Source organism: Rutidosis leptorrhynchoides, chromosome 2 (assembly GCF_046630445.1).
Source record: "Rutidosis leptorrhynchoides isolate AG116_Rl617_1_P2 chromosome 2, CSIRO_AGI_Rlap_v1, whole genome shotgun sequence".
NCBI classification, from domain to species: domain Eukaryota; kingdom Viridiplantae; phylum Streptophyta; class Magnoliopsida; order Asterales; family Asteraceae; genus Rutidosis; species Rutidosis leptorrhynchoides.
In genome coordinates this window covers 658189777-658203777 of record NC_092334.1, presented here as the reverse complement: position 1 = coordinate 658203777, position 14001 = coordinate 658189777, and the positions used below count along the sequence as shown (strand labels likewise).

General features: G+C 34.5%; 2 protein-coding genes across 2 annotated transcripts; both read right to left on the bottom strand.

The window, feature by feature from the left end:
- Positions 1-711: 711 nt before the first annotated feature.
- On the bottom strand, positions 712-3475 carry LOC139894642 (uncharacterized). Its single transcript, XM_071878046.1, has one exon. It carries the CDS (start codon positions 3472-3474, stop codon positions 730-732), a length of 2745 nt encoding a protein of 914 aa, XP_071734147.1. The 5' UTR covers position 3475; the 3' UTR covers positions 712-729.
- Positions 3476-5217: 1742 nt separating this feature from the next.
- On the bottom strand, positions 5218-10938 carry LOC139894643 (zinc finger CCCH domain-containing protein 6-like). Its single transcript, XM_071878047.1, has 4 exons — positions 10610-10938; positions 7239-7448; positions 6460-6584; positions 5218-6363 (listed from the first exon to the last, which is right to left on the bottom strand). Exons 1-4 carry the CDS (start codon positions 10667-10669, stop codon positions 5499-5501), a joined length of 1260 nt encoding a protein of 419 aa, XP_071734148.1. The 5' UTR covers positions 10670-10938; the 3' UTR covers positions 5218-5498.
- Between the last annotated feature and the right edge of the window lie 3063 nt (positions 10939-14001).

Sequence of the window (14001 nt, the reverse complement as noted above, 5' to 3'; positions counted from 1 at the left end):
GAATATGCCCACGATGGGGTTGCACCCCCAACCTCGTTGGTTGAAAGGCTCCTCAAATACCGCTAGACTGTAAGCTTGAAAACTAAAATAATTAAGAAAATATGTATCTTTGCGGCCACACACGAGAACTACTTTCCCAAGAGGTTAGCCATCCATCCTGGTAGTGTCATCGCCCAAGCACGCTTTACTGCAGCGTGCTCGCAACACCTGCTTTTGGCCATATAACACCCCCACTTACCATGACCACAACATTGTCCGTTTAGCGTGCAGGCGTACGTCTCGTTCTTGGCGACCACACATGGAACAGTTTCCCAAGAGGTCACTCCCCCTCGCCCTCGCACGCACAACTGTAGCGTACTCGCAACACGTACCATGCATGTGATATCAAAAATAACATTTAAGCATGAGAGTTACCTTATAATCCCATAATCATTGATGTGAGACTTAAGGTGTTACAAACTTATAATAGCTGTCAGATTTCTATCAAACAAGTACTAGGACGAAGTTTAAGTGTCTATTTGTTATTTGCTACGAGGTTTCCTTCATGATTTTCGTATTTCGTAATATCTTCCCTATTTTCATATATTTTTATGTTTTGTCGTTCAAGACAGTGATGCCAAACACATCTAAGGTGTTACAATAGGTGTCAGTTAACAATGTTTATTTATTAAAAAAATAATAAATAAAAACTACAGAACAAGAGTAGAAGAAAAAAAAACTTACGAAGCATTACATAGACCTTGAAGCATGCTGAGCCTTTGCTGTTTCCTTGAGTACAGCACCAACAATTGCAGCCTGCTCAAGACACTCAGCTTTATGCAATGAATCCATTAGTACAACACAAGTATTAGGATACACATTACACCCTTTCAATCTACTATCCTCAAATAACGAATATGCATCCATCGCCTTATTCGATACGCTTAATCCCTCAATCATGGTATTATAACACGCCGAATCTGGTACACCACCACTTCTTATAAACCTATCAAAAAGCCGATTCGCCTCAAACACATTTCCACCTCTCGCAAGCCCACAAATCATCGACGTATAAGTTATCACGTTTGGTTGTAACCCTAATTTCTGCATCTCTTGAAAAAACACAAACGCTTTATTAAACTTTCGAACTCTACACAACCCGTTTATGATTATACTATAAGTAATCGCGTTGGGTGTACACTTCAAATCTTTCATCGAATTAAAACAAACAATCGCTTCATCGATCTCTTCTGCTTTAACTAACGCATCGAGCATACAATTCCACGTGTAGACATTCGGGGTCAGCCCTTTTTGCATTAATTCTTCTAAAATTAAATACGCTTCGTCGATTCTACCTACTTTTCCAAACCCGTCAACGAGAGAACTATACACAACTACGTTTAAAGCAACACCTTTCGATTTAGCTTCTTCAAAAAGCATGTACGCTTCATCGAGTCGGTCGATTTTCGCAAGCCCATCGATTACGGACCCGTAAGTAACGACAGTGGGTGGATGCCCCTTCACTTTCATTTCTTCTAGAAGCTGATACGCTTTATTTACGTTCCTCGATTTACAAAAACCGTCGATCACAGTGTTATACGCAAGTGTATCCATAACGCAACCTTGTTTCTTCATGAGATTGAACAGTTTATTTGTTTCTCGCGCAAACCCTGCTTTTATTAATCCGTGAATTAGTATAGAGTAGCTTCGAGCATCTGGTACGATACCATTGTTGTTAATTTCTTCAAATAACGCTCGACCTTTTTCAGTTTCGCCAGCTTTAAAAACACAATCCATATAAGTGTTTAAAAGGGTTAAATCTGGACTAATCCCGCCTCGAACCATTTCTTTGTATACCTTATGACCATCTTCTTTTCGTCCTAACTTAAAAAAACTTCGAATGAGAGACGTATAAACAACCGCGTTCGGGATCACACCAGCTTCCAACATTTGTTCGTATATTTTATAAGCATCATCAACTCTGTTGTGTCTCCCTAATCCTTCGATAAGCGAGCAATAAGTGTAATCAGTCGGAGGGCATATTTTGTGATCGATATTTTCAAATATTGAAAACGCTTCATCAAGTTGTTGAGACTTGCACAATCGATCGATCATTATGTTGACCGTTAAAATGTTAGGATACAAACCAGCTTCTTTCATCGAATCTTGAATCTTTAACGCAACGTCAAGCTTTTGCGACTTGCAAAGATTATCAATCAGTATATTATACGTTGATAAGTTAGGTTTCGCGTCTTTTTTCATATCTTCGAATAACTTCAACGCCTCGTCTACTTTCCCTTTTTTCCCGAGACACGTTAGAATGCAATTGTACGCAACGACACTCGGAATCGAACCTTTTTGTCTTTGCGTCTCGAGTAAACGAAACGCGTCGTCAAATTTTCCCGCCATTCCGTAACCCATGATCATCGTGTTATAAGCGTACGCACACGGGACTTTCCTATTACGTTCCATTTGGTCAAACAAGTCAACGGCTTCATTGAGTTTATTCGCTTTGCAGAGAACCCCAATCATGCTAGTGTATGTGACATCATCAGGCACGATATCGTGCGCTTTCATTTCGTGAAAAAACTTCCAAGCCATGTCGACTTTTCCCGCCTTACCAAAACAATCAATACAAACATTATACAAAACGATATCACCATCAACCGAGTTACTTCGCATTTCATCTAATAACAAAAGCGCAGCATCAAAACGACCTTCTCTAGCAAACACACGGATTACAGTTGTGAACAAATGCACGTGCACTTCGTAACCAAGCTCCTGCATTTGATGAAAAAGTGTGAGTATAAGATCGGGTTCATGAACAGTAGAAAGCGCTCCAATTAGCGTCGTGTAAGCTGAAAACGCGGGCCGAAACTTGAACCTTCTCATTAGTTGAATAAGATCATAAGCTTCTTTTAGCTTATGGCTCTTAACGCACCTTACGATTAACTCGATACAAACAGTATTTGAGGGGCCAAAACCAGCAACATCCATTTGTTCAAAAACTTGCTCGATCTGGTCGAACTTTTTACTTCGGACCATAACCATGAGTAGCGAATTGTATGCTTCGGGACAATGTGGTTGATTCGTTTTCCTCTCGGCCCAATTCAGATAGTTTATCGCACGATTTACGTCTTTTAATTTCCTTAAAACGGAAATTACAAGATCACTTTGTGTACTTCCGTTGCATTTCGATAAAGCATTTTCTAAAGACGTACCCCAAGGATCACCACTCTCCAATATCTGGCATATCGAATCCACCCCTTGTTTTTTTTCATCGAATCTTTTAATATGTTCTTGATCGTTTTCACAAATATAAGAAAGCACTCTTCTTTGCAGATAACGTTCACCATTATATGAAACTAGCAACCTCTCACTAAGTGCAACGATATCAGAGGATAAGTTCCCTGCGACAAGGCATGAATTCAAAGTAAAAAATTTCAAAAAAAAAAAGGTAGCAAAAGTTTTAAAAAAACATGATATAGCAAACATAAGTTCATTTTCACATCACAAAAGGTAAGGTAACCATCATGAATTTGTTAATCTACATTAATTTTTTTTAATTTTAAGCTACCGTTTAATGAGCAAGGTTGAAATTTCGGTCCTTATAACGTGCAAATGAACTGATGTTACTACATCCAGCTATTTTGTAAGTTTTATTAATGTTAAAATCCCATGTATTAAAATGTTATACCTCTGCTTGCAACAACAAGAGCCTTCATTGTCAAATCTAGTTACTTTTACATATCATCTTCTTCACTGAGCTGACTCCAGTTTCGCGCAATCACGAATTTTGGAACTGTCAAAACAAAATATTCAATTATTCATAACACACAAGGAACGATTAATAAATTACAAAATACACTCAGAAATATATGCTACATGATCATATATAACATATAAATAATAAATTAGTAAAAAAAAAAAAATTGACAATTGTAATATGGTTATTATCATAATCGTAATCGTAATCATAAGCATAATTCATAATATTCATAATAATAAAATGAAGGTAGATAAACATAGCTTCAAACTAAAGACCTGTATCTAAAACCTAAATAAATAATCAACAATTTACCAGCTACAAGCTATGCCAATTGAAAATTATAAACTGCAGTTAATAACTAACTACAGTAGAGTTAACTACGTTTTAGTAGCTGAAAAACTCTATTCAATTTTAATTAACTGTATTATAAAAATGAAGACGGATATATGGTTAATTAGAATAATAAAACGGAACATTTAAAAGTGATGATAAACATTATAGAGTTGATTATAATGTTAGGGTTTCAATATTATAGACAATATATAACTTACACGAGCTTCGCAAGAAAAATGATGTATTTACTACGCCGGAGAAATCGGCGGATGTTTTCGTACGGCGGAGGTAAACAAAGCCGGCGATGTTACACTGGAGTAATCAGTGCTGAGAAGATTGCTTTAGTGTAATAACTTTTTGGGCTTTTTTTATTTAGGGTTCATTTACAATTATTTGAAAAGAGCCCAATAGGCTCATGAGTATACAAGGAGCCCAATTTGCATCACGAGTATTCAAAAGCCCAAATATGGATCATGACTTATCACCATTGCGTCCACAGGTGCGGATCTATACGAGGCCCAGTAGTTGCACGGGAATATGCGATGTAGCGGAATTTTTTTTTGATTTTTAACTAGTGACACCACTTGATAGTGTACATTTTTTTTTTAGTGACACCATTGAAATAAGACATCTAAATTGGTGACACTGGTGACTACCAATCCTAGATTCGCCACTGCACGCAATCATGTCCAACGCAGCAAAAACCAACTAGGACGGAAGTCACGCCAAATGTTTAGAAATCAAAATCACTCTCTTTCAAATGATTTGTGAATACCAAGTGAATACAAATGTGATTGTTGGATATTTATCCAAACATTTATATTTTATGAAGATAATATTGTTCCTGATTGTCAAAGTGTAAACACATTTGCGAAAACCTACTTGATGGAACCCATTTGTAAGTCGCTCGATATGATTTGATAAACTCAAAATGGTTCCTAATTGCAGGACCCGATTCGTAAAAGTTTACGAAACCCAAAATGGTTCTCAAAAAGTGAAATCTTTTCGAGGGTACCAAAATCGCTTATGTACAATATCCGTGCTCAGACGAATTTCATTCAAAATGGCTTTAAACATAATTCAGTGTTCAACTCAAAGGCTTACATGAAAGATCATTGTTCAATCTGGTACCCAGTTTTATCATATTCAAAATGGCTCCTTTATAATTGTACCATTGTAATGTAATTAAAAAAAAAATAAGTTGGTCCTGACCAACCAAAACATGAAAAAAGAGTTTCTTGACCCAAAAAGGTCTAATGATATTGCATAATAAACCTCCTAACCATTAACCAAAATTTTAAATCAAAGAAAAACAAGAACAATATTGATCCCATTACTTTTCAGGCAGTAGATGAGAGAGTATAGCACATAGCCTTGAGAGACATTTACACCCAAAATTCAAAAATGGATGATGATTTTATGTACCAGTTATCTCTCTATCCATTTTCATTCTTTTTCCACTTTGTGCCTCACCCAAACTACTAACTCGTGATGACGATGAATCATGCTGAAATACACAATTTGCACCATGTCTACATCCCCTTGCGCTATTAAAATACATACACGGCTTATTTACTTTCGGTGGTCTCATATCCTGTGTTTTCTGATTATTGATATTATCATTGTTCTCTAATTCTGGTTTTTCCTTTTCTCCCCCGTGCTGCTGAATCAGACTCTTGTAATAATTTATATCTTTCTTTGCAGGCGGATTTACCTCTACTGGATGTGACTGCAGATTGGAACCAGAAACCGAGACAGAAACAGGTAAAGGTGCAGGAACATGAACGGGTCCCGCCCTGCTTTGCGGTGGATAATGGGTGTTACTGGAAGAAGTTGGTATTGTAAATGTGAGATGGGTCGGTAGAGCTAAAGTTGCAGGTGGGGGGAATTTGGGTATGGGTGGAGGTTGAGGAGTTTGTTGACTAGATGTGGATGGTGCATGGGTCGAAGAAGCTAGTTTCTGGATTAAGCTTGGATCACTGAGAAGTTTTATGAGGAGGTTTGGGTCGATTAGGTTACCTTGGGTGGTGTTTGACATGGCTGCGTTTAAAGCATAATAGGCGGCACTTACTACATCTGGTTCGACACCAGGGACTATTCCAGGTGGCTGCAATCCATTGGCTGAGTGAGAAACTACGGTCGTTGTAGGTGGTGCTACATATGATGATGACGAGGACAATGTATCTGGTAACGCGTCTTCATCTTCAATGGGAGTGATGGGGATTTTAGGAGTATTCTGATCATTGTAGTATGATTCGTTTGCTCTCATAGGTGATGCAGGGCTATAAAAAAAAAAAAAAGAGTTCATATTTTGTAAGACGAAAAATATTTGAAAAATAGGAGTCACGTAAATATGGAAAAGTTTAAAGTAAACCAACTTTGGAGGAATGGCGGATGGTCGAGGATAGACCGCTTCAAGCACTCTCATCTCACGTTGACTTTCAAACTCAACTTCTTTGCTTTCTTCACCGGAAGCCACTTGCCATGTGGGGTCCATAGCAAACTGTGATAAGATTGGCGGTAAAAAAAGGGATTAAATTTTGGGTGAAATTTAGTCATATGTAAAATAATACTCAGAAAGTCTCAGAACGACTTTGACCCAACTTTAAAGCGTTGATCAACTAATTAGACGTTGGTAGGCGAAACGGGACGTGCTAGTCACCAAAACGACTAGTGGGCCGAGACGGGCGTCATTCACAACACTGAAGCTATGTACACATTCTTATACAAAAATATATTTAAAAGACCATATAAACATGCAGCTACTTATATCTATTTGTATATCCTCCATGAGCTAATTCACAACTACACCGTGAAAAAGACATGATGCTCATAACTTCTGTAACCATTTACAACTATAAAAAGTAAAAAATAAGACATCTGCAGTAGCTAGAATATAGAGGTTATTGCAAACTTCAGTGTTCTTTACTGTAAACTAAAAAGTGTTTGCCACTAAGGTTGCTGTCAATTGTCATCACAAAAATGAACATCTTGAACAGAAGCATTTATGAAAAAAAAATTGTCCATTTGAACCAATCACTGCAACAAGCACAAAAACTCTAAGGTTTTATCTAAAAGCTACTTTCAATAATGGCATGCAGGAACAGAATATGTAATATCAGAAATAAGGATTCGAAAATTAAACAAAATAACTTACTCTGAACGGACATCTCCACTGGATGAGCGAAATCTGAGACAATTTAATTTGTGATGAGTTGGCAGGTTGAATTCCTTCAAATCCAGGTGGCAAATTGTCATCGGAACCTGCTCCAACTGGATGCCATGGCCATGATTCCTTTGGCTGAAGATGATCTTGACCGCCCAAACCTACTTGGGAGGGAGATTCATCTGATAAAAACAGCTTTACCTATTAATTAATAAACAAACAAATTAGTCAATCAAAGGTCTTAATAATCTTTGTTTCACTTCTCAACCCAAAAAAGAAAAAGAAAAAAATTAAATAAAAAGATTTAACAGAAACTCACAATTAAAATGACATAATACATACACAAGGTATAAAAGCAAGTCTATTTTGTCAAGACTTTTATGAAGCACAAACCACCATTATATCATTTACTTATAATTTCTGAAGATAAATTCTAACTACAGAATCCCATAAGGTGTAAGTAACATAAAAAACACTAAAGGAATCAATCAAGTCTTGGCAAACTAAATCTTATACTGACAAAAGAAACATCGACAATAAGATTATCGATTTTATACTGTTAAGAACACTGATGCGCTTTTACATTTATTACATGATCATTGTTATGAAAGGTTAAACCATTTTGTTAAGTTTTTAAGTAGAGCATGTGAACAAGTGTTGCATAAAAAGGATGCAATGAAAAAGTTATGGAATCATGATAACAAAATACTATGAAGCTCGGGTCAAAGTTCGTCACATGCAGACATATACTGGTAAACAGAAGTCAACAAGAAAGTCAACACTGGTCAAATTATGTGTAGGCCTAACGCCCTAATCCACGAACGCCTTTTTCTCAAGAACGAGCCTTTTTACCCTAATTGCATCCAATAGCTACTAAGGGGCTGTTAAATTTTTTTTTTTTTTTTTTTTTTTTGTATTAAGTCATGTTGCCATTTGCCTCTGGAAGGGGTGTCTGATTTTCTGTCTCCATGAAACAGACCAATTGTCACATTTTGTGACAAAGAAACATCAATTTTTACTTAATGAATTAAAAGTTGTACACAAACAGATCTTTATGGCAAGTAGACAGGCCTTTAAATTGAAACTGGAGAAAGATTCATATCACGTCTAGTGCCAGCACTCGCGTAATTTCTTTCTATTGTACCGAGTTTACAGAACTACAAGTATTTTAGTGTTTTTAACTGCTAAGTGCCTTTAAGTGAGATCTATTAGGTTTTATCAACCATTATAAATGTCATTCACACATGTTTTTACTTGATTAGATGTTGGATCCTTTCCGTATTTCACATATCACTGCAACGTTTATAAATATTTAGATAGTGATTTAATGTTTATTAAGCTAATCATGAGGACGTCCCTAAAGTCCACAACCTTGATTGAATGCACTGCAATTCTAGCTTAATTATAGCTGTCAGTCTTCAATCTGATCAAATCATGATGTATAAGGTTGCAAATTTCGCTACTCGGGGAGTACTCGGTCGGGACTTTTTTGGGACAAGACTTTTTAGGGATTACTTGGCAACTCGGGAAGTTGGGGATCGAATGTTGACCAAGTTTGACTTTGACAGAGTTTTTACCAATTTTCCGAATTTTGACCGAGTTTTAAACGATTTTCCGAGTAAACTCGGGTTGACCAAGTTTGACCGAGTTTAATTATTCACCTCGGATCTCTTCAAAAACCGAGTACTCGACGAGTAATTCTGAGTTCAGCAACCTTCATGTATTTAATACACCTCAAGGCTTGATTCAGTCAGTCGAAGCAGGCATTAGTTATTCCATCTACTAAGGGTGATCATGCAGCTAATAGTATGCAAGTGACTACTTAAAAATAGACACCAATCAAACAGAAACACCATAAAAATCAGAGAATCAATTATTCTGTTGGTCGATCAAATCACCATTTCGAGTCCAACCAGATATAGTTCAATTTTAGTCGGATCTCCTTCTGATATGAAGACTGAACTTAAGATACATAAACTTTAAGATTCTTTTTTGTAAATAAAATTAATAAACCATTTTAGCCAAGGATTCATTGGTGTAGATGCATACCCTACAGGATATACAAGACAAACTTATCAAGTACCGACCACAAAAAAGTTACGATTAAGATCGGTACATAATTCTAACTTCTAAGACTAACACTGTATCCAACTCATAACCAAGGTTGCAGAACTCGGAATTACTAGCCGAGTTCTCGGTTTTTGGAGAGCTCCCAGCTTCCTAATCAAATTTGGTCAAACTCAGTCAGACTTAGTCAGACTTGGTCAAACTCGGCAAAAGCTCTGGATTACTCGGAAAATTAGTCAAAACTAGAAACTACTCGGAAAATCAGTCAAAACTCGGTCAAAGTCAAACTTGGTCAACATCCGAGTACTCCGAGTTGCAGATTACTCCCTAAAAAGCCTCGATTGAGTACTCCCGAGTAGCGAGATTTGCAACTTTGCTCATAACTCCAGCTACTTTTGCCCATTTTCATATCCTATGCAAAAAGTCAGCTACATTTCATTTTTTTAAGTTTTACTTCATTCTAAAACGTTCCTTCCATGGCATACACGAATAATCAGTTGTAGAATTTGCAATGATTTCAAATGAACAATACCAGTGAACTTCATGTCTAAAATCATACAGTAATATTGATCTCAAGTGAACTTCCATAAAAAATAATTGCTACTCTCTTGCTATATTTTCAGCCCAACTACAAAACAATATTGTTTCATATAAAAACAAGATTTCACAAGTTTACTATGGAAACAAAATAGTATGTGACATGAAAATGCAAACACAACATAATACTTCACTTCTTTTTGCACTATGAAAATATAATCTACACAGTTCAAGTGTATAATCCATCAGTGCACAAATTATACACTTATCATACCAAAATAAACAAAATACACATTTCAAGCAGTAAACTAAATCATCCACAGATTTGCAAGTATCTGAATTCAATAAATCCAATTCATCCAACATTTCTATAAATAAACAAAAATTGAACTTTGATGCCAAATTTAGTATTTCAAACTGCAAATTAAATAAATTCTGCTCTATTGTCAGAACTAGCATTAGTCTTTTTAAAGCATGTATCAGTTTTTTTTTTTTTTTTTAACTCTAATATGTTCATAAATTACTACTACTTCAATATACCTGTGAACAAATTCAAAATGTAGTTTTGTTATGTAATGTAGATGTAATGTAATGTAATACTTGGTCCAACAATGCCAACTTATCATTTAAGTAAAATATTAATATTGATAATTAGGTAAATTTTGATATACATCGATTGAAATCTGAGAATTGCATGTATAGATTATACTGGTATCCTTTTGTATCATGTATGTATGTATGTATATGTATATGTATACCTGACACAGATTTAAATCTGACGCCCAAGAAATCCTTTTCGATTTCCTCAATCCTCGCATGTTTATAATTATGATGACAAAATAAATATCAAATTCAATTTCCCCAAATAATCAATATCGTTTTTGATCCGAATAATAAGAAAACCCTAATTTTACTTATTAGTTGTAAAACCCTAATTTGAGAAATAAACTTGTTTATGATTTGTGAATCTAATTGGACGATGAAGATTTACGTGTTGTGGTTTGAATCAGGTATTTTGAAGGTTGATTAATGACGGTGGTGATGGATGATGACGGTGGCGTCGGGCGGATGCTCGATAGGTCATCAGAGATAGAAAAAAACCAAATTTATACACAGTGATGATGTATTGTATTGTATTTATATACGATCAGAAGTTAAGATTACTAGTCTGTATTATTTTTTATTTATTTTTAAAAATGAAAATAAAATAAGAGTAGGATGGACAGATGATTGAACTACCTTTCCAGGTCAATCACATATGTCACCTTTAAACTAACTGCCATGTTTTTCATAATCGAAGTAGTACTTTATTTCACCGTTTTCAGAATCCGACTCCGATTAAACCGCTATCGTCGACTCCGGCTTGACGTTAAACTGCCGTCATCAACCACCGTTTCCTTTCAACGTTATATACGTGACGTTGGTTTAAAAGAAGCAGTATGCAAAAAGTATAAAAAAACAAGTTAAATATTAATTAAATATGAATTAGACACTGAAATTAAACACTGAATCATTTTCCCACTTTTACCTTTCAAATGTTAAATTTCAGTGTCTTGGAAGACAATGAAATTAGACACCGAGTTCAGTGTCTCGACTCTTAGTGCTCTTACAAACTTAGATCGGATTCGAATTGTGATGTTGCTCTTGGTCTTAAGACAGGTTCGTATTCGGGTTTCTTTAATATTTGATACGGTTATGAAGGATTTTGAGGGCGTTCGTGTTGAAGCAAAGTTAATCAACTCTAAGACGGTTTCCAATCGCAAAAAGAATGAGTTTGGAAAGTTCATGGAGTCGAGTTGAAGAATTTCTGCGTAGATGGTATTTGAGTTTCGTGGTTGGCGTTTCGTTTTCTCCTGGCTTTGGAGTGAATCGGTTGTAGTGACCCGAACTTTTCCATGATTATATATTATATGAGATTAATATTTACATGAATAAATGTTTCCAACATGTTAAGCAATCAAACTTGTTAAGAATTGATTATTTAAAACGGTTTTTGTGTTAACGTTTGACCACCCAGTTTGTCCGATGATTCACGAACGTTATAACTTGTATATGACATGATATTACATATATGAACATATATATATGTTTAACATGATGAAATGATAATTAAAGTATCTCATTATGTATATTAACAATGAACCTTGTACATAAAACAAGACTACTAACTTAAGAAATTCAAAACGATATCTATACGTAACAATTATCGTTGTAATAACGTCTTAATATTTATATATCATATTAAGATATATTAGTACATCATGTTATCATTATAATGTAATAATTTAACATCTCATTAAATATAATAACAATGGGATTAATTACATTTAACGAAATCGTTAACTTAAAGGTTTCGAAACAACACTTACATGTAACAACTAACGATGACTTAACGACTCAGTTAAGATGCATATACATATAGTGTATTAAGATGTATTAGTATACTTTTGAAAGACTTCATGACACATATCAAAGTACTTCTACTTAACAAAAATGCTTACAATTACATTCTCATTCATTTTCATCAACAATTCTACTCGTATGCACCCGTATTCATACTCGTACAATACACAGCTCCTAGATGTACATACTATTGGTATATACACTTCAATGATCAGCTCTTAGCCGCCCTTAATGAGTCATCAAACATGTGGGAACCATTCTTTGTAATCTAGTATGAATTATATAGCAAGATTACAAAAATATTATTAATCATTCATGACTTATTTACAAGAAAACAAACTTACATATCCTTTATATCTAATCCATATATCACGACCTAAAACACATACAAACACCTTCATTCTTCAATTTTCTTCATCTAATTGAACTCTCTCAAGTTCTATCTTCAAGTTCTAAGTGTTCTTCATAAATTCTATAAGTTCTAGTTTCATAAAATCAAGAATACTTTCAAGTTTGCAAGTATACTTCCAAGCTTTCTAATCCATTCCAAGTAATCATCTAAGATCAAGAAACCTTTGTTACTTACAGTAGGTTATCATTCTAATTCAAGGTAATACTCATATTCAAACTTTGATTCAATTTCTATAACTATAACTATCTTAATTCGAGTAGAAAATCTTACTTGAACTTGTTTTTATGTCATGATTCTACTTCAAGAACTTCCAAGCCATCTAAGATCCTTTGAAGCTCTAGATCATTTCTTGTTATTTCCAGTAGGTTTATCTACTATACTTGAGGTAGTAATGATGTTCATAGCATCATTCGATTCATATATATATATATATATATATATATATATATATATATATATATATATATATATATATATATATATATATATATATATATATATATATATATATATATATATATATATATAACTATCTTATTCGAAGATTTAAACTTGTAATCACTAGAACATAGTTTAGTTAATTCTAAACTTGTTCACAAACAAAGTTAATCCTTCTAACTTAACTTTAAAATCAACTAAACACATGTTCTATATCTATATGATATGTTAACTTAATGATTTAAAACCTGTAAACACGAAGAACACCGTAAAACCGGACATACGCCGTCGTAGTGAAACCGGGGGCTGTTTTGGGTTAGATAATTAAAAACTATGATAAACTTTGATTTAAAAGTTGTTATTCTGGGAAAATTATTTTTCTTATGAACATGAAACTATATCCAAAAATCATGGTTAAACTCAAAGTGGAAGTATGTTTTTCAAAATGGTCATCAAGACGTCGTTCTTTCGACTGAAATGACTACCTCTTACAAAAATGACTTGTAACTTATATTTCTGACTATAAATCTATATTTTTTATGTTTAGTTTCATAAAGTACAGTTCAATATGAAACCATAGCAAGTTGATTCACTCAAAACGGATTTAAAACGAAGCAGTTATGGGTAAAACAAAATTGGAAAAATTTTACTTGTTGTAGCTACGTAAATTTTATAACAAATCCCTACTAACCATAACTTAACTAACTTATATTGTATTATACATGTCTTGATAGACTATAGACATGTATACAATGTTTTGACATATCATATCGACGTCATCTATATATATTATTTGGAACAACCATAGACACTCTATATGCGGTAATGATCGAGTTAGCTATACAGGGTTGAGGTTGATTCCAAAATAATATATATACTTTGAGTTGTGATCAAGTC